The sequence below is a fragment of the Talpa europaea genome (assembly GCF_964194135.1).
Source record: "Talpa europaea genome assembly, chromosome: 13".
Taxonomy (NCBI): domain Eukaryota; kingdom Metazoa; phylum Chordata; class Mammalia; order Eulipotyphla; family Talpidae; genus Talpa; species Talpa europaea.
In genome coordinates this window covers 7,202,723-7,223,331 of record NC_140080.1, presented here as the reverse complement: position 1 = coordinate 7,223,331, position 20,609 = coordinate 7,202,723, and the positions used below count along the sequence as shown (strand labels likewise).

The following is a 20,609-nucleotide window of genomic DNA, read 5'->3' as shown; positions in this document are numbered from 1 at the left end:
GAAAAGCTTAACGGGAAAATTTGGTTTTTTACCCATAGGTCTTGTTCTTTATGACTGTCTTTGGCTCTTGCTTCTAGGGCCCAGGCTGAACCGTGTCTTCTGGGGACCACCTTTGTGGCACACGGAAAGTAGAAAAGTGAACTGCACAGTAGTTCTTAAAGCTTCTGCTTAGAAATTGGCTGCCATGTCACCCCCATTCACATTTCATTGACATGGTGAAAAGTGTCATTTTTCTAAAGGGCAGACCCAGTAGGTGTAGACCTGTGAGGAGGGCCAGCACGTATTTGACAGTAACATAGCCATCTCCGTAGGCGTGGCTAATTGAGGATTGATTGACTCACACCAAGAACGCCCTGATTCACAAACCAGAATGTGGCCCTTGCAGTGGGGACTGTGTCTACCCTAGTATTACACGTGGATCCTGTTTGGGACAAACTTTTCTTGTTGGTGGATTTTCTCAAAAGACTGAATTCTAAGCTGATGACTGTATAAAGAACACAGAATATATTTTGGTTATTACCAAAAGACTATATCCAGATATACTGTGGTTTTTTTGATCCACTTCTCCTTTGGAAACTGTCCTTGTCCCAAGTCCAGGAATCAGCTGGAAGGAGAGCCTTGTGTCTGAGGCATGGCTCCTGTTACAGCAGACTCTCACTCTTTTTTTTTTTTGGTCCTTTTTTTTAAAGATTTATTTTTATTTATTTATGCATACAAGAACTGCTGTAGGCCAGAGGTGTGTGGGAGGGGAGAGGGGTGAGAGGATTCACCAGAGACAGAGTGGGGAGCAGAACAGGCAGATCTACTGAAATCCACTGCTGAGGGGAGCAGCGGGCGAGTCAGGAGAGGTCTGCTGAGCCATGTGGGTAGCTCCCTGGCTGGGGATCGAACTCGTGCTGCAGTGGCTACAGATTGCTTCATAGTGCTGAGACTTAATCCCTTGAAATTAGTTCTTAAAGGTCAGTTCTGTATGAAAATAACCTCTCAAAAATGTTAGCCACACATTCTCCTGTCTTGCTATGCTCCTTTACCCTACTGATGTGGAGGTGGAGGGCACCGCAGGGCCAGGGCCTGGAGAGGAATGTGGTTAATGGCAGTTAGGCTGTGCGCTTTGTGGCTAATGACTGCTTATCCAGTCATCAGGAACCACTGACAAAAATAAATAATCCTCACAGTACAGACTGTATTTAGAACTACCTCTTACAGACTTTTTATTTATTTATTTTTTTAAATCTAACTTTGTTTTTTTTAGATTTTATTTATTTTTACAAGCACTGGATACAGCCAGAAGCGTGGAAGGGTGAGAGAATTCACCAGAGCCAGAGCGGGGAGCAGAACAGGCAGACTGACGAAGTACACTGCTGAGGGGAGCAGTGGGCAGCAGGAGAGATCTGTGCGCCATGTGGGACCCTCGCCCAGCGGCTGGGGATTGAACCTGCTCTGCTGAGGCTGCGGGCAGCTTTGCAACCCAGCGCTCAACCGCTGCACCACCGGGGAGGCCCTTACAGACTTTTTAAACTGTATCTAATGTTCAACTTTAAATATTATAAAATAGGGCCTCCTGGTGGCTGATGGGTTAAGTCTCAGCACTATCACTGCTATGGCCTGAGTTGATCCCCAGCCAGGGAGGTGACCCACATGGCGAAGCAGACCTCTCCTCTCTCACGCACTGCTCCCCTCAGCAGTGTACTTCAGTCAATCTGCCTGTTTTGTTCCCCGATCTGTTTCTGGTGAATGCTCTCCCTGCCCCCGCCCCCCACCTTTGGCCTACACCTCAGTTCTTATATACATAAATAAAAAGAAATCTTTTTAAAAATTATAAAATAGTAATAGCATTTACTATTTTAAACTTTCTACTCACAGTCTAAGTGAGGATCTTATATCAACAACACTTAGATGTTGCATTTATTTGCTTTTAACTTTTATTATTTCGTTAATCAGGTTTCCCAACTCAAGATCTATTTCTAATGTAGTTAATAAACTGTAGGTTTTCTTTGTGTATATATTCCCTGAGGCCATTCAAACCAAAGAGACTATTCTTGATTTTCTTTTTTTTTTTTATTTAAAGATTTATTTATTTATGCATACAAGAGCGGGGGTGCAGGCCATAGGTGTTGGGGTGAGAGGATTCACCAGAGACGGAGTAGGGAGCAGAACAGGCAGAGTGACTGAAATACACTGCTGAGGGGAGCAGTGGGCGAGACAGGAGAGGTCTGCTGTGCCATGTGGGTCAGCTCCCTGGCTGGGGATAGCTTCACAGTGCTGAGACTTAACCCCTTCCACCACAGGAAGGCCCTGATTTTCTATTTAAAGTACAGTTGTCATATTTTGTCTGGACCCAAATCACTTTTTAAATGAGAAAGGATCTGAGGTTTCTTTATGCTCCCCTCCCTCCAAATCCCTTTATTAACAATATCTTGTTATTATTGCCCATATTATAGGTATGACCTTAGAGTCAAATTAGAAATGAAAATTAAACAACAAAGGTGAAATTCTAGTTCTCACAGGTCTTAGCTTAGAATTTCATGTATCTACTGCTTAAGGGAAAGTATTCTCTTTATGTGTTGCTTTCAGTAAGTCTAAACAAGTCACCTATCAGAAGGTTCTGAAAATGCAATCTCAGTGCTGAGGTATGGGGGTGAATTCACAGGTTGCTTTGATTGTTGCAGGCGGATCAGAGACAGTTGCACACAATGTCCTATTTCGAAGACGCCGACACAGAAGAAACTGTAACTTGTCTTCAGATGACAGTTTACCATCCTGGCCAGCAGAAGAGTGGAATATTCCAATCAATAAGATTTTATAACCGAGAGAAGCTTCCCTCCAGTGAAGTGGTGAAATTTGGCCGAAATTCCAACATCTGTCATTATACCTTTCAGGACAAGCAGGTTTCCCGAGTTCAGTTCTCTCTGCAGCTTTTTAAAAAGTTTGACAGCTCAGTTCTCTCTTTTGAAATTAAAAACATGAGCAAGAAGACCAGTCTGATCGTGGACAATAAGGAGCTGGGCTACCTCAATAAGATGGACCTGCCGTACAGGTGCATGGTCAGATTTGGCGAGTACCAGTTCCTGATAGAGAAGGAAGATGGGGAATCGTTGGAATTTTTTGAGACTCAATTTATTTTGTCGCCAAGGTCACTCTCTCAAGAAAACGACTGGCCACCACAGATGCCCGTGCCTGAGTATGGTAGTTATTCATCCTGTTCCACCCAAACCACTTCTCCTACAGAAATAGATGAAAATGAATTCTGAACCCAGAGGACTAAAGAGAATAATGAAGGATGAAGTTCTCTGCAGATACTTTATAGACACGCCTCTGCTGAAGTTTCTCAGCATTGGTTGTATTGTCAGATCTGGACCTGGTATTACCATTTTGAAGTCTGTAAGTGGGGCCAGCCTTAGTCACCTGTTGCATCCATAGAGGTATAAAAAGCTATTTTGTGTACATGTATGAGGGTTAATGCACAAAAGACCTCCTCTGTGGTAAACTAATAGTTGTCAGAGTGTTATTTTCTTTTTATGCGTGGTTCTAATCCTGTTTTCGTCAGGGACCATCTCTGACCTGGTCATGTCATTTCACAGCAGCCATTTGTTTTCAGGGTCAAGGTCACAGGTGTATTGTCAGTGTGCCCGTAGCTGTTAAGCTTGTAGTACGAGAGTATTAGGGCACAGTGTGACCTGTTTTGGAGTAGTGTGTGTGCATTGTGCGGTCTTAATATGGGAAAACTTACTTGAGAAGTAGTACCCTGATTTTCTGTGATTTCTTTCTATAGTAATGGAATGTTTATTCCCGAGAGCACAGTTCTCCTGGTATATATCCAGCATCTAAAGCCAATATTTTAAAGAAACACTGTGTTGAGCTTCAAGTTGTTTTTCATTTTTATTAAAAAAATAATTTTTTTAAATGTATGTCACAAATTTTAATTCCAAGAATTCAGATTTTTCATAGCGTCCAGGTATAAAGTCAAAGTTTAATTCTTTTCCATTTTCTTTGAAATGCTCTCTGAAGACCTGTCTTAGACTGCATTGTACCATTAAACATTTACAATAAATGCTTAAATACTTTTAAGGCAATTTTTATGTCCCAAACTGTTGCCCTCATTTAAGACTTACATGCAGCTCACTTTAACCGGGTAATTACTGAGTGTTAAGTAATAATGATAAACAGTTTTGCTCAATTTTTTCCTGCATTAAAAAGTCCATTTTTAAAAAAAATATGCAGTTTAACAGCTTTTCTACACTATATTTTGTAAATTCTGGCACCTCTTTTAAGACATTACTAAACCTTTGTTTTTGATTCAGGCCATCAGTCCAGGCTTACCTCCTGGACTGTAATATGTGGCACCAACATCTGTGTCTTCACTCCCTCCACCTAGGACTTCCGGGATATAGTACTTGTGCTTATGAAAATGCTGGAAAGATCGTCTCACTTCTTATGTCCATTTCTTTTTTTCTCCTGCTTCCTCGCTGGTGGAGTCATGGCCCACCAAAAGATGTCCACGTGCTAATCTCCAGAACCTGTGACTGCTATTTTAAGGCAAAGGAGAAAGCTGTAGAATGAAAGTAAGGCAGCTAATCAGTTGGCCTTCTAATAGAGATGATCTGGGTGACCCAGTGAATCATAGTGGTCCTCAAAAAGTAGAAGAGGCAGAACAGGATGCCCGCAGCATGCAGTGTGAGGATTCCACCAGCTGCTGGTGGCTCTGAAGATGGAGGGTCCCTGAGCCAAGGATGTGGGGGACATCTTTAAGCTGGACAGGGAAATCTCCAGAAAGGAACGCAGCCACATCGACACTCCGAATTCGGTGAGCGCTGCCTTGAACTTGTAACCTATAGAACTTCATGATAAATTTGTGTTGTTGCAAACCACTCAACTGTACAAATTTATTACAGAAAACTAGTATGTTCCTGTGACCTGAGGGCATCTGTCTTTCTTACAACTACCAATGAAATTTCTTTATTATATCCTCTTTTTGTGGGATTGTAGCTTCCTGTCTGATGTAGGTTTACAACTTGTTGGACTTGCTCCTGGAACAGTCTCATGGTAAAGACTGATGAGTAAAGTGTATACACTTTCATGTGTGCACCCCGTTGCATTCTGACCATTGTAAAAGATTTTGTTACCTGATTGCTATTTCTTGACTTTGAGAATGATGGATGAGTTGCTAAGTTACAAAGTTTAAATATGAAGGAAATCAGGTATCACTGTTATTGAACCCAAACAAAGTATTGGATGGCATTTACATTGCAAATACTGTCAAGTTTAGTTTTAGCTGCTTTACTCATTTGCTACTCTGTTTTGTCTTCACAGCAGATTTAATAAAATAATTTGTAAGTCAGAATTGTATGTTTATGGAGTAAAGAGTAAGAAGTCACTATATTTAAATGTAAAAATGTGTTTATTCACAATCCTTGAGAAGTTACCATTCCTTCAAAAAATTCTTTATGAACAAAATGCCAAGAAAAATTACAATAGTAGCTAATGCCAAACCAAAAATATACATCTGATGTATACAAACTTTAAAAAGCATAACACAGGCAGTGTGAATATAGATTACCTTGAAAATATTTCCAGGGACACAGCTACAATGTATAATTATGTTAAGACAGACATAAATAGCATGACCTAATATATTTACACATTTGAAGTGTCATATATTTATTTCTATGAGATAAAAAAGGAAACTATAAATGTCATTGCCTAGCAGTTCAAATATTGGAAAGGGCCACATGATTTTTTTTAACTACAGCAAGAACTTGAAGTTACTATTTATATATTTATATATATGGACCTTCCTATATTTTTGAGAACATGCACTGTCATTGTTGCAAGAAAAACAAAACCACTAAGGAAAAACTGAAAATTTTTGCTTACCAAAATCATACTCGATCCTCAGCAAAATCAAGATAAGCAATTAGGGACTATCTTATGTCCTTGGCTTTTTAAATTGATACATAAACTTGAGAGAAAAGAAGGGTTAACTGTATATCACAAAATGTAATTATACATATTGACAGACTTAGTTTCATCCCATTAAAGCACCTTGTATTACAAGGCAAAGGAAAGCTTAATAAAATCAATGAATCCTTTCAAACCAGAAAGGACTTATTTACTTTGAAATACCCGTATTAAAGCTTTTCAAGTTTTCCTTCCTTAATAGTCATGCACAGAGAATACGTTCTGTGTAAAGTCTTTCTAAGTCCATTTACTGGAAATACAGAATTAAAGAAGACATCTAGAGATCTGATATAGCAATTAGTGTCAATATTCCTTTATAGTGTCATGTAAAAGGAAGTGAAAAACCTAAGTGTATATATATATTTTCTTAAATATTACTTTTGATTACCAACTTTGTTTCCAAGCTCAGAGCTTATTTTATCATATCGTACCCTTTGTTCAGATTGACCAACATAATTATACTGGGCTATGCAACATGTCTAGAAAGAAACTGATACTTCAGCATTTTGTGAGTCCTCAAATTAACTGTGCTTACTATTAGGTAAAAAAATTAAATAAGTCACAGAAATAATGTTGGAAAAGGGAACACTGTTTTGAAACAATATTGTAGTCCCTCCTAATGCTCCCTTCACGTCTGCTGAGAATTAACCAAAAGTGTCTTAATATTTTCATTGTTAGCTACTGAAATAGGATTAAGAAAGCATTTGAAGTGAAATTAATAAAATGTCTAAAAAGGGAAATGCTACAAATGATAAACAGGAATGCTATAAAGAGTTAAAGTAAATTTAATCGACAACATGACAGGATCATTAAAATGTTTTTTGGAAAACAGAAGGCAGATGATGAAATTGCACTTAATTCTGAAGCCATCTGATATACCCTTCCGTTCCCACTGCTTTTTAAAAAGCACTTACAACAGTTTCTTACCTCCCTCTTTTCCAAAGTCTCAGCACAACCATTTATACATTCTAGTTGGCTTTTAACTTTTGGTCATAACCGGTAAGTAGGGTCACACAAGTCTACCCTATCGTTTCTGTGGATCTGCATCAGATGGCTTTGTGCCAGCATCAGACAGTTCTAATACAGGATTTACAAATCCAGAATACTCAGAATTGCCGTTATCATCCATTTCGGCACTAACAAAATCATTCTCCCACTCCAGTCCGTTGGAGTCATCAGAAGCTGATGTAGGATTACTTCCGGTCTTCCTGCTGCTATACTTCAGTGCTGCCCGAAGAATGTCTTCCTCTGTTTTGGAGCGTTCTCTCATTGGAAGCATTCGATTCATTCCTACAATCGAGGCAGAGTTATTAGAAATCTCAGGGATTATTAAAAATCTATATTAAAACACTTCACAGTTTAGAACCTTAGACTTTATTTGTGAATTAACAACTTCAGGGCTATGGAGTCCTACTTAAATTTCTGGGATCTAATCCTGGAGTGTACCTAGATAAAAACATTACTACATACAAAAAGGAAGTTTTGATGCAACAATGATCATCTCAGGAGGTGAAATTTCTTAAGTGTCACAAACAATCAGAACAGACGCAGGACTTCAATGCTATTAAGTCTTATATGAACAAGTGTGTCTGCCAAAGCCTACCCAACAAGGGAACAGTTTCATTTCTCAGATAATAACTAATGATAACATATACTTTTCCAGCACTTACTACATCCCAGTTAATGTTGTCTGCCCTTCACATATAGAGATTTACCCCTCAACAACTGTACCCTTCCACACAACACTATCATCAATCCCTCTTACAGAGCTCAACTATGTAAGGGGCAGGAGGGGATGATCTGCCCAGGGTCACACAGCTCAAGAAGAGGCAGAGCAAGAATATGAATCTGGGCCTCTCCAGTGGCGCAGCGGGTTGAGCACAGTGCTGTGAAGCTGTCCACAGCCTCTGCAGCAAGGGTTCTATCCCCGGCCGGCCAGGGAGATACCCACATGGCGCGGCAGACCTCTCCTGCCTTGCCCACAGCTCCTCTCAGCAGTATCTTTGGTCCGTCTGCCTGTTCTGCTCCCCGATCTGTCTCTGGTGAATCCTCTCACCCTCCCGCACTTCTGGCCTGTACCCCAGTTCTTGCATAAATAAATAAATCTTAAAAAAATCTGAATCTATTCAGTCTGACTCCAAAGTTTTCTCTCTGCCTGCACCACAACAGAGCAGAGATTTCTAGAACTATTCTATTTTTTAAAAAAGATTTATTTATTTGTGCATACAAGAGCTGGGGTACAGGCCAGAGATGCAGTGGGTGAGAGGATTCACCAGACACAGAGCGGGATGCAGAACAGGTAGACTGCTGAGGGGAGCAGCGGGCGAGACAAGAGAGGTCTGCTGTGCCATGTGGGTTGCTCCCTGGCCGGCTGGAGATCAAACTCATGCTGCACAGGCTGTGGATTGCTTCACAGTGCAGTGCTTAACCCCTTGCGCCACCAGGGAGGCCCTCTAGAACTATTCTAGATCTATTTTTGAATAATTAGAAATTGGTCAGTAAAGTGAAAATGTCAACAATCTTTTTTTTCAACTATCTCATTATAATGATTTTAATTCATTTATTCAAAATTTCAACCTGATAAGAGCATCCATTATTTAAATTATTAGGTAAACAGCATCAACAAAACTGTAGCACTTAGTGTTAAAGATGATGTTGAAGTTTTGCAGATGGCACTTATAGCATTATGCCCTTTTCATTTTTTTTTAAATCAGGGGATTCCGGGTTTCCCAGTAGCGCAGCGGGTTGAGCACAGCGCTGTGAACCCGCAGCCTCTGCAGCGCGGGTTCATTCCCGGGTCGGCCAGGGAGATTCCCACACGGTGTGGCAGACCTCTCCTGTCTCGCCCACTGCTCCCCTCAGCAGTGCTTCCAGTCCACCTGCCTGTTCTGCTCCCTGCTCTGTCTCTGGTGAATCCTTTCATCCTCCCGAGCCTCTGGCTTGTACCCCAGCTCTTGCATAAATAAATAAAATCTTTAAAATAAATAAATAAATCAGGGGATTCCTTGTTAGAAAATGTCAAAAACCGTGGAAGAAAACAATATAGTTTTCTTGACAGAAAGGAGGGAGGGAGGACAGAAAATAAATTTGAAGGTGTAAGTACAGAATCCACATGGTAAGAGAATTAAACCTAGGACTGGAAAAGATTATAAGAGAATACCCCTAGATGGAACCAACAGTTTTATTTTCTGACCATAATGAATCAGATCCCACAGTAGTAAAGGAACATTTATCTGTTTCACTGTTGTCTTTCACTCACAAAAAAAAATCACAGACTCAACCCAGTAAAACAAGTTATCCCAACAGACAAGGTAAGAATGAGCTAGATGCTAAAACAATGTTGTGGCTTTATATTTGATAGATGAGCACTTGGTCTAAAGGAATCTGGACTCTCCATCAACCTACAAACAGGTTTTTCTTGTGGGTTCTGGCCTCCACCTACTCTAGTCTCATCTTGAATAATGACCTCACAAGTCATGCAAGTCAGGTTATCTCCAAACCTAGAGCATACAGTGTGGATGACAGAAGCAGAATGAAAAGGCCCGAAAGGCCCTCAGATCAAATCGAACAAGTTTTCAAAATAAAAATAAATTTAAAATTTGCTGACTGGATCAAATACACCGTGATACATGTACAGTACTGGAGAAACAGTGTTTAGCTGGAGAAGACTTAAGTAAGGTAAAGTCTTTGGTAAAGTAATTCAAGTCTCCTGTATATCTGTTTATTAATAAAACAAGTAGGTAGCTAGAAGCTAAGGTCTACTCTCTCAAGATTCTGAGATCAATGCTTATTATTCTTCTTAAAGTTTTACATTCTGTAATTGGTTCTCTCTTTTTGGATTACCTATTCTTAAAATGAAAACAAAAACCTGGGCCTGAATCAGTAAAATGTCCTTTACAAATAATACACATTTTTAAAAGGTAGAAGGAAGACAAATACTGCATGATTTCAGTCATATGTGGAATGAAAAAGAAAGAAAACAAACGTAAGCAGCGCAACTAAACCAAAACAAACCGTACAAGTATGGCTACAGAGCTGAGGTGGAGGTGGGAAATTCTAGCGGGAGGAGGGTCCCATGGATGGTGGTGGAAGATTATTGGTGCTTTGGTGGTGGGTGTTGTGTGGTCACATACATCTAAAGAGATGTGAATCTGTACTTCTAAATCATACAGTGTTATGGATCAATGTTATCTCAATAAAAAACGAAGCATTTAAAAAAATACATTTTAGCTACAATGTTGAGTACTTGCTATGTGCTATGCTGTGTACTGGGTGTTTTGTAAAATTTTTTGTTTAATCCTCACAACATGCATATTTGTTTAAATATTTATTAATTGCCTATTGTGTGCCAGGTACTTTTGGATCCTGAGTATACTATTAATAATCACCCTTCAGGGCCTCCCTCGTGGCGCCCGGGTTTAAAACAGAGCTTTCAAGCTCTATCACCAGCCACTGCAGCACAAGTTCGATCCCCAGTCGGCCAAGAAGCAACCACCATGGTGCAGCAGACCTCTCCTTCCCCGACCCCTGTTCCCCTCAGCAGTGTGTTTCAGTAGATCTGCCTGTTCTGCTCCCCAGTCTCTCTGGTGAATCCTCTCACACACACCTCCACCCCGCACCTCCAGTCTACACCCCAGTTCTTGTATGCATAAATAAATCTTTAAAAAAAAAATCATCCTTTCAAGTAGGTTTACATAATTTCTTTTTTGTGATCAACAAATGTGATGCAGAGTATGTATGAAGTACTACAGTCACGAAGACATACCGACTAAAACTCTAACTCATGTCTGTGTTACAGCTTTTGTGCTACCAAAAAAACCTAACAAGATGCTAATTTATAATGAACCAAAAGTTAACTAATTTTTAGCTTCAGACTGCCCACAAGGGGGCAGGAACTATTCGTACTGAGTAATAGTATAAACAGGATGACAAACACTTTAAAATGAGATATTAACGTCTATTTTTTAATATCTCAAGAAATAATAAAAACTAAGCAACTTTCTAAACAATTTATCAATAAGTGATAACTACTTATATAGTCAGAGTCTAAGAAGTTTTCATTCTGAATTTTCAAGGCCCTGCATTCAGTTTAAATAAAGTAAAACACCAAGCAGATTTCTATAAATTACCACAGATTAAATTTTTCAGGTAAAATTGTGAAATAAAGTACCTTCTTCATCTTCCCACTCTAGGTCTAAGGATGTGCTATCTTCATTTCCACTAGTTGACTTAGTTTTGGTCATTAAATCACAACTGCTTTCTGTATTTGGCGTCAAAACTGTGGCATCTGATGAAAGTCCTAGAAGACACAAAACACAATTAAATGTGCTCATCTGTCATCGTTTGCCACAACTATTTGTGATCATTGTTTCTCTCCAAATATTACTACTCTTCTTTTTTTTTTTTACTACTCTTCTTAATATCACAAGAAACAATTACTGAACTCATTACATTGGTTAAGTTTCTACGAGGAGTAGTATGAAGGGTTTGTTCCTTGTATTTTTTTGCTAGCAAGCATAGTAGACATGCACACTGAAATGAATGACAAACATTTCAAATACAATGAACCCTAGCTAATGTTTTTAATAGCTAAATACAAAGGAAAAGGAAAAAAAAAGAAAAATGACAAAGTAAATAAAAGGTTATCTCTGGTTCTAATGGAGCCACTACTATGTTTTCACTTTTGACACTTAAGAGGAAGAAACCTTTCGTTTTTATCCATCATCTTTTTAATATGCAAAATAAGTATACTTTTGTACAACTTCCTCCCACTTTCCCCTTCCATTTCTGGGAGGAAAAAAAGAAGGGATCAGAGTAGAAATGGGTAAAGTAGTACTTGACTCCCTCCCCAGATGTGCAGAAAGAAACTGGGGCCTCCCCGGTGGCGCAGAGGGTTGAGCGCAGCGCTGTGAAGCTGTCCACAGCCTCCGCAGCGCAGGTTTGATTCCCAGCCGGCCAGGGAGAATCCCACATGGTGCAGCAGACCTCTCCTGTCTTGCCCGTTGCTCCCCTCAGCAGTGTCTTCAGTCCGTCTGCCTGTACTGCTCCCCACTCTGTCTCTGGTGAGTCCTCTCACCCTATCGTGACTCTGGCCTGTATCCCAACTCTTGTATAAATAAAAATAAATCTTAAAAAAACAAAAAAACAAAAAAAACCCTGTGATTCCTTCTTTGCTCCAATTTCTACTAAAAAAAGGAAAGATAATATTGTATAAGGGCTAGTTAATGAATCCATCTGGGCCACCCAACTGTAAAAGGCAGGGGGTTCTATAGAAACAGTGCCAAAACCTTCAATTTTCTGCTTTATGTGGCATGAAATAAACTTAAAATGTACACAAAATATTTTAAAAGACTTACTACTACTTCGAAAAACTTCATACTGTGACTTTATATTTCTCAAACAAGATTCAAAGTCATCTTCTGCTCCTGAACTGTAAAAAAAAAAAAAAAAAAAAAAAAAAAAGTAAAATAATTATTTATATATTCATGGTTGATGCAGCATAATACAGGTTTAAATGTGTGATGGCCTCTGGTCTCAGGATCGATCTACAACCAAAGTCTACCCAACACCACTGAACAGTTAGAGACAACCCAGTGAAACAGGTTTTAATTTTCCTAATGTTAGCAATAAGCTAAAAATAGGAAGACTCCGGGAATCTCCAAAGTATTAACCATGAAGTCCAACTTTACAATCTGCAGTAATGGCAAACATGAACAAAGCTATCTGTATGACTAGCAAACACTCGTGCAAAGGGGACACTGAAATGTGTACCTCAAAACCTGACCACACAAAAACGTTATTGTAAGGAAAGAGGGGGTATGGAAAATGCAAACCACTCAGGCGCAAACAGTTGACCCAAGGGATTCAGTGAGCTTTTTTTGCACACTATGTAGAAGATCACTTTTTAAAATGCAGTAAAGTACCTTCCGTAAGAGGTGATCTCTTCCCAACATTAAGCGCAATGTTCTCAGTAATAAAACAAACCATGCTCTTGAAGAGAAATTTCCTTTGTTGTAACACATAAACATCAATATAGACACACAAACATCCAGAGGTGATCTGCGTTCTCCTTGGAAAAGACACACTGTTTACCACAAAAGGAAGAAGTACGTTGACTATTTACCTGTGACAGTCTCCACTGTTGGAAGGATGGTATCGCTGCATGACTCTCTGTCTTTCTTGCTTTGGAAACATAATGCAATATAAAATCACTCTGTTGGAAGATTACATCTCTGAAATTATATTCATGCAGTGCCAGAGATATTTTTTTCTAGTTTCTAAAAAGGATATTTGATTGAAATCTTTTTTCTTAAATTCATCACTGTTTACTTCTACATTCAGTTGTTTATGTGTAGGTAGTCTTACAATCTATCAGTGCATAGTCCTTAAGTAGCCAGAATATTCCAGGTGGTATTAAAAAAAAAAGTTTAAAACAAACGTGTATTGGTGTTTTCAGTATTCTTATTACACCTAAGAACATCCAGTAATGAGAAGGATCAGAAGAAATAAACTGTTAAAACACTCTATAAAGTTCTAACGTGGCTGAACTAAGTAGCAACAAAGGACTCAGAAGAACCCTGACTAAGTTGACTCAAAAGTAGTAGTAACAATAAAAATACAAGCTCAGGAGACCTGTCAGAGGGGGGGCTTCCTCAGGCCCCAGCCATATATCCTTGACACCCTGAATTACAGGTGCTATGACACTGCCCTCACCTCCAAACTCAGAGGGCAACTGCAAACATCAGGTGATATACATCTATGTATCTCTCTGAGTCCAGGTTTGGGGCGTCACCTCCATAAATGGCTTTGTGACCCTATACCCACTTAGGAAAGGAAAAATTCAGAGAACCCTGGAGAAAATCAGAAGCAAATGGAGGCTGCACAGGGATCACTTTTACTCTTTAAAAGGAGAATTTATTACAGTAAAACAAGCTGTTTAAATTGTCACTATAAAACTTTCTTAGTAGAAGTATTTCTTAGAAGGTGAGATAATTTTTAAACACTCACTATTAGAACTGGAAAAAATAATAATACTTTGCATTCATTTAAAAAAAAGAACTAGAAAAAAGGCACTGCCTCGCACAATTTAATTGATCTGCTGAAACATCAAGAAAAGAATAGAGAGAGGAGGGAAGAAGGAAGAAAGGAAGGAAGAGAGAGAGAGGGAGGGAGAGAGAGAGGAAGGGAGAAAGGACATGGGTCACATAGAAGTCACACAGCAATAAGACAGATGTGGTTTTTCGGTTTCTCTAAGTCACAGTGATTATCACATGACATGATCTTTGCACACCTTCCGTTCACGCCACAGTAGTGAGGTTTTGCACGTGAAGTGTGGCTGCAGGGCACTGGCTCAGCATGGCTGTACTTGAACTCCAATGCTGCCATTTATGACGTGCAGGACGTCAAGCAAGTTACTTATCATAAGCGTCCCATGGGTTCCTCATCTATAAAATGAGGCTTAAAAAAAACACGGCCTCTCTTGCATAACTGTTGTGAGGATTAAATAACGCAAAACACATAAACTACATAGAACAGTTCCTGACACTTAGCCAGGACTCCAGAAATATCTGTTATTAGTAGCTGATATGATAATGCCGTATTAGTAATGGCAGGGCAAGATATTCTTCGACTTTTCGGAGGATATGCTAAAGATTTCTCAATATTCAAGCTCCCAATCTCCCAAAGATAAAAGAATAAAGATGAAAGATATACAGTATCTCTACAGGGCAAAGTCATCCAGTTTTCCTGATTCTAGAAAGTACAATTCAAGGACATGTCTAAAAGAAAAAAATCAGAAAAACACAGTAAATACTGCGGTCGAAATTATATTTATTTATTTTAAGTTCCTTTAAAAAAAAAAAAAAGATTTATTTATTTATTTATACAGATGTGCAGGAGGGTGAGAGGATTCACCAGAGACAGAGCGGGGAGCAGAATAGGTAGATGGACCGAAGACACTGCTGAGGGGAGCAGCGGGCGAGGCAAGAAAGGTCTGTCCTGCCATGTGTGTTTCTCCCTGGCCGGCGGGAAATTGAACCGGCTCTGCAGAGGCTGTGGACAGCTTTGCAGCGCAGTGCTCAACTGCTGCGCCACTGGGGAGGCCCCGAAGTTATATTTAAAGGCAAATTTGGCACTGCTTCCATCTCAGAGTATATTTATTTTTCCAAAAGAATATTGGATTTTTGAAAACTGAATTTAATCTTTGGGATAAACAAGACTTCGCTTCTGCTAATCTAAAGCTAACTGGCACTGTCACATGGAGCATATAATTTGATGTTATTTCTAACCCTTAAAACCCAATTAATCTGCCTTTAAAAATCCTAAATACATAGATAAATACACCTGTGGTTAAACAAGAAGCCCTCAATTCTAGGGGGAAAGCAAAGTCCCAACAAAGATCTGTCAGAGGAAATCAGGAGCAGAGAAGCCCTAATGTCTGCTGGGGTCTCCCCCTCACCTCCAGGAGCTTTCGCTGCTTTGCTGCCCTGGCTGCTTTACGCTGTTCAGCGTGTAAAGCTTCTTCTTCTAGTCTTAACTTCTCTTCTTGTAAGGCTAACTGTGCATGAACAAAACAATAAGGATTAACAAAAATCAGAACCTGTCTGACTGCTCTAAAGAGAAAATGATTTTCTACTTACCAAATAAAAAATAAATTATTTAAAAAAATAATTGACCTCTACACAGCATCTAAGAGAATTGAAATTTTTATGATTTCTCATTTTGATTTTCCCTCTCACAAAAGGACTCAAATGACCTCCACATATTACAGGATTCTTCAGAAGGTGAGTTATGAGGTAGCAGCATCCAATGTGTATAAATATGTTTCTCTCTTTGGAGCGTGCAGAGCTCTTCTTTCTCAGCAATGCTCCCACAACTGTCATCCTGACTAGCTTGATCATTCTGGCCCTCAATCCAGAATCTTCCGCACTAAGGCCCATCACACTGCTGTCAGCCAAAGTGAAATAAGCTTTCACAAAATTCATGTCTCTGATGTCTGTTGCAGACATCTCCTGAATCTGATTACTTGCAATCTGTTCAAAAATTACTTTCAAATTTAAGTTCCTGCCATTCGTAATGTTATATAGACTGCTTTCATGATGATATACCACATGTCAAAGCAAACTTAAAACTCAAATTTCAACAGAATGGTTTTCTTTAGCCTAACGTTAGCAATCTACTGCAGATTATTATAATTACTGGCCAATTCCCCATGTACATTAAAATAAAATATTTACGACTGTCTGAAGCACCACCTTTTGTTACTAAGAAAAAAATAAATGCAAGACAAACAAAAGCCTTGAAAAGACCCATTTATTTGTTAAACGGTAAATTTTTAAAGTTGGTTTTAAACACAAAGGTGCATGGGTCCTGCTGGTGTCCCTACTTGAGAATTAAGAAATTGTTTCTGTAAAAATGTATTGTATTTACTTCATTATGGGGGGCAACATGATTTCTAGTAAGTTAAACCAAACCAGAACTACTTATAATTAGTTCTAACTTGTTTACTTCTTAATAATTTTCATATGTACATATCTAGATATAGGTCAATGCCTGTTCCTATAAAACATATTATTTAATACTAGAATTGATGATAAATGTAAGGGAAACAACTTTCCCCTCTACATTAGCAGCTTTACAATAACAGATATAAAAGACGATCCACCTCCTTTTGAATTTTCATATCCAGATGTTTCTGTTTTTCAGCAATGGAATCATAATGCCTCTCTCTTAGGTCAATGATTTCTTCCTCCGTAAGAGGCCTATAGAGAAAAAGGAAAGGGGAAAAAAATGAAAAGAGGCTTCTGATGTCTGAATTAAAATAAAAAAACACATAAAACAAGTGAAAAACTGAAATTTTCACTGTCAAAATGTATTCATGCAATCTGATGCTGGTCCAGTTGTTAAGAGTGGAAGTACATTGTCACATGGGCTAAAACTTGGTAGAAAGTTGAATAAATAGACACATTGTTAGAGAATTTCTTGTACCACAACCACGATTTAAGAAATGTGAACTCCACCGGTCTTCACTCTGGCTCTGTTTCAGATATGTAACCAGACCCCAACGTCCATCAGAAGCTATAAGCTTCAGCACTGTACACCCTGACCTCGGCCCTCACTCACACCAGGACCCCATCTGTCCTGCTACGTCACTCTGACCACCCCAGGCCTTCCATCCAGGCCATGTCGTGCTGCCTCTCTGGCACAATCATCGCCTGACCTCACTTCTCTAACAGCCAATGTGACACGAGGGCTCTGGAACTACTTTCTGACTCACAGACACCTTCTCCCACTCCTATCACTGTGGTATTTCACCCAGGTCCCCCCGTCTGTGATCTCGCATTTTTCCATGATTAGCTTTCCCTGCTGAGAACTGCTGGAGAAAATCCAGCAACCACACTCAAGAGCACCCCACACTACCTCACATCCCACACTAACTACGTCAAAATCAAGCGCCACGTACTCTGAAGTTCCTCATTCAAAATTTCTCTCAAAAGGTTTCGCCTCACTCTGAGAAAGGCAGAGCATCCTCTTCTCAACTTCTTGCCACATCTCTCACTCATGTCTATTCTCTTGATTCTTCTCAGTCCTCTGAAGAGGGGCCATTCCCAAACATGTCCAAGGTTATGGGATACACTTACACTCTTATTCATCTGCCCACTCCAGAGAATTTTCTGAGGCACTGCTCCATCAATTTGTATCTCTCCTTCACTTTCAGTCTATTCTTTTTTTGTGTGTGTGTGTGTCTGTTTTCACCTCTCTTCCATGTGAAGGATGGACAGGAAAAAACGAAAGAAAGAAAGAAAGAAAACAGGAAAAACCTTCATCTGACTTGTTCTTATCTCTAGCTACTACTCCCTCTCTCTCCATCCATTTCAATCAAAATTCCTAAATTAAATGCATAATATCAATATAGTTATGAAGAGTCAGATTCTACTCTTTTTGCTTTACGTGTATTAAAATAATTTTAATCTTCACAAAGCCCCTAGAATGAGATCTAGAGGGCCTCCCAGGTGGCAAAGGGAGTTAAAGTCTTAGCATTATCAAGCTATCTAGCCAGTCACTGTGGCATGAGTTCGATCCCTGGCCAGGGAGCTGACCCACAAGGCGCAGCAGAACTCTCCTGACTCACCTGCTGCTCCCCTCAGCAGTGTATTTCGTCAGTCTGCCTGTTCTGTTCCCCGCTCTGCCTCTGGTGAATCCTCTCATACCTCCCCCTACCCCCACTCTGCACCTCCGGCCTATACCCCAGTTCTTATATGCATAAATAAATAAAAATAAATCTTCAGGGAAAAAAGGAATAGAGATTACACATATGAGGAAAGTGAGACTATGTTGAGGTCAGTCACACAGTAAGCAGTGAAGTCAGACAGACTCACGGAGTCTTCTCCTGCCTTCTCTGTCCTTACCTGCCCCTTCACTCAACCTTTCCCTGGGGTCCACCTCTGCTTGCATCACTCAGTAATTGCAGCAAAAGTAATCGATGGCATCCATGTTGCCAAATACAACAGACAGCTGGACGTTCTAATGCTGGCGTCCCCTCTGCTCCCTCTCTTGGCCAGACTGTCTCCACCCCACCCTGGCTCCCCAAGTCCGCCTGATGGACACTTTGCCCATGCTGTTTGGCTTTCTTCAGATTCCCCTTCTGACTTTTCGGTTCTCAGATCCCTGCTCTCTTCACGCTCCAAATACCTCACTCCTCCTCATACCCACACTCAGGCCGGCAATCAACATGACCAAGGTTTAACCAGCCACACACATAGTAATGTCTCCTAGTTTTCTTCCTTTAGCCGTAACTTCTTTCCTGAGCCCCCCCTTTTTTTCTTTTCAGTTTTTCAAAATTAAATACAAATTTTAAGCATCAGTTCATTAAGCTCTGACAACTCACGTAACTGTAAGAAACAGCCGTTCCATCACTGTGCAAACTCCCCCTTTGCATCTCTCTCTAGTCAGTTCTCCCACTCTGGTGGTGCAACTTCTGTCTGGACTGCTCTCCTTGGCAAAGTTACCACCAGCCAACCCTTCAAGTAACAATCCAGGCGTCATCACCTTACAGAAGTCTATATGGACATATTTCCATTACAGATTTTGTGCAAAAGGCCTTTCCTTCCTAACAAGTTTTATAAGTGCTATTAAAATGTTTTTTCCCCTACATATTGAAACAGTCATCTCCAGGAACTAGCTCTCTGATCAGGACAATCTGTCTTGTAAAGTAGAGCTCATATCTAATTTTTTAATCCCTGTGTCTAGCACTGTACCTGACATGTAATAGTTGCTTAATAAATGTCTGCTAAATAAAAAAGGTAAAGAACATACATACAAAATATGAAACAGTATATAAAAAGTCTCTTAATATGAACAATTCTCTTCTGAGTAAAAGATAGATGGTTCTTTTTCTAGTAGCTCGTATAACTTTAAAACAATATGAAGAGGCTATTTAAATAGAATATCGCTGTTCTAGTTACTACAGAAAGATGTAAAAAACTTGTGAATAGTAAAACAAATTTTAGAATGTCATAAGGGAAAGATGGATAAAGTTTAAAATTTTTTAAAATGTATTTACCAACATTTAAATAGTTTTAAAAAAACTAAAAATATAGAATCTAGGGTTAATTGGAAAACATCTGGATGCTTATGTACATTAAGTACTTTCATGTTCAAAATGGTATTTTGAAACATGTATAGTTTGCCTCCATCTTATGAAAGAGAAAAACTAAGGTCCTGAAATGCCTCAAAAGGAAACTAAAGACGCAGCCTGGAAGCTTAGGGGGCTTCGCGTTCACACTGAAGTAGTGTTTGTTTTTAAAGTCTTACCTATGACTGCTTCCCGGGCTTTCCCCCTGTACAAAAATTAAACAATTAAAGAAATTTCACTACATGAATTCCATTTAAAACAAACCAATTAAGTTTTCATTTAGTCAAAATATTTTTGACTCATCTATTTTTATCCATGAATAAATTTCATTACTAAAGATGTAAACAAACAGCTTTAATATCTATTTCTCAAAGGCAAAATGTAGGTTACAACAGTGCTTATATTTATGACAAGCAATTTATGGACATTTCTTGTTTTTTTCTAACAGATATTTATTCCATACCAAATGTACCTCCAGGGTTGGACTGATAGTACTGTGTGGTCATTCTTAGACTTGCACTGAAGGAGAATACAGGGGTGTGCATTCAGGGGTGAGTTACAGTGCTGGTGGCTCTGAGTTCAAAGCTAATGGATCAATAATGTATGTGAAAATAAGGTGTCAGACAACATAAAACAAGGGCATACACTGATAAGTTTACAAAAAAACATGATGAGAGGCTTGCAGGAACCTGACTCAGCGACAGTATTTGCTAATTCAGCATTTATGACTTTGCAGCAGCAAACTATCATGAATAATGAGAATCAACTGTATTTTCTTTCATAGGATTAGGGAATTACCTAGAATTTTGTTCCCTCAAAGCAGACCATAATTATTTCCAAGATGTGGGTTCGTGTGTCTCTGTTACATGCTAAGTAACAGCAAGAAATGGTTCATACAAATTTAGGAAATAGCCCCACCAAACCAAATACAAACTATGACACAAAAGAGGGAATATAGTCCTGGTTAGCAAAAACGAAAACTTAAAAATTAAGCAAGCAGAAACTCAACCAAAAAGCA

The 20,609-nt window shown here is 39.3% G+C and overlaps 2 protein-coding genes across 2 annotated transcripts in view; one reads left to right on the top strand and one right to left on the bottom strand.

Moving 5' to 3' along the window:
- Window positions 1-2,693: 2,693 nt before the first annotated feature.
- On the top strand, window positions 2,694-3,251 carry TIFA (TRAF interacting protein with forkhead associated domain; the record flags this gene model as incomplete). Its single annotated transcript, XM_084252211.1, has 1 exon — window positions 2,694-3,251. One exon carries the CDS (start codon window positions 2,694-2,696, stop codon window positions 3,249-3,251), a length of 558 nt encoding a protein of 185 aa, XP_084108337.1.
- A 3,731-nt stretch (window positions 3,252-6,982) lies between these two features.
- AP1AR (adaptor related protein complex 1 associated regulatory protein) overlaps window positions 6,983-20,609 on the bottom strand; it is a gene marked incomplete at both ends in the record, with an annotated part of 36,360 nt that continues 22,733 nt past the window's right edge. Inside the window, 7 exons of the mRNA XM_084251871.1 lie at window positions 6,983-7,248; window positions 11,129-11,257; window positions 12,315-12,388; window positions 13,082-13,140; window positions 15,416-15,514; window positions 16,622-16,718; window positions 19,771-19,796. Of these exons, the coding sequence (XP_084107997.1) occupies window positions 6,983-7,248; window positions 11,129-11,257; window positions 12,315-12,388; window positions 13,082-13,140; window positions 15,416-15,514; window positions 16,622-16,718; window positions 19,771-19,796 (750 nt within the window). The remainder of the gene's footprint in view (window positions 7,249-11,128; window positions 11,258-12,314; window positions 12,389-13,081; window positions 13,141-15,415; window positions 15,515-16,621; window positions 16,719-19,770; window positions 19,797-20,609) is intronic.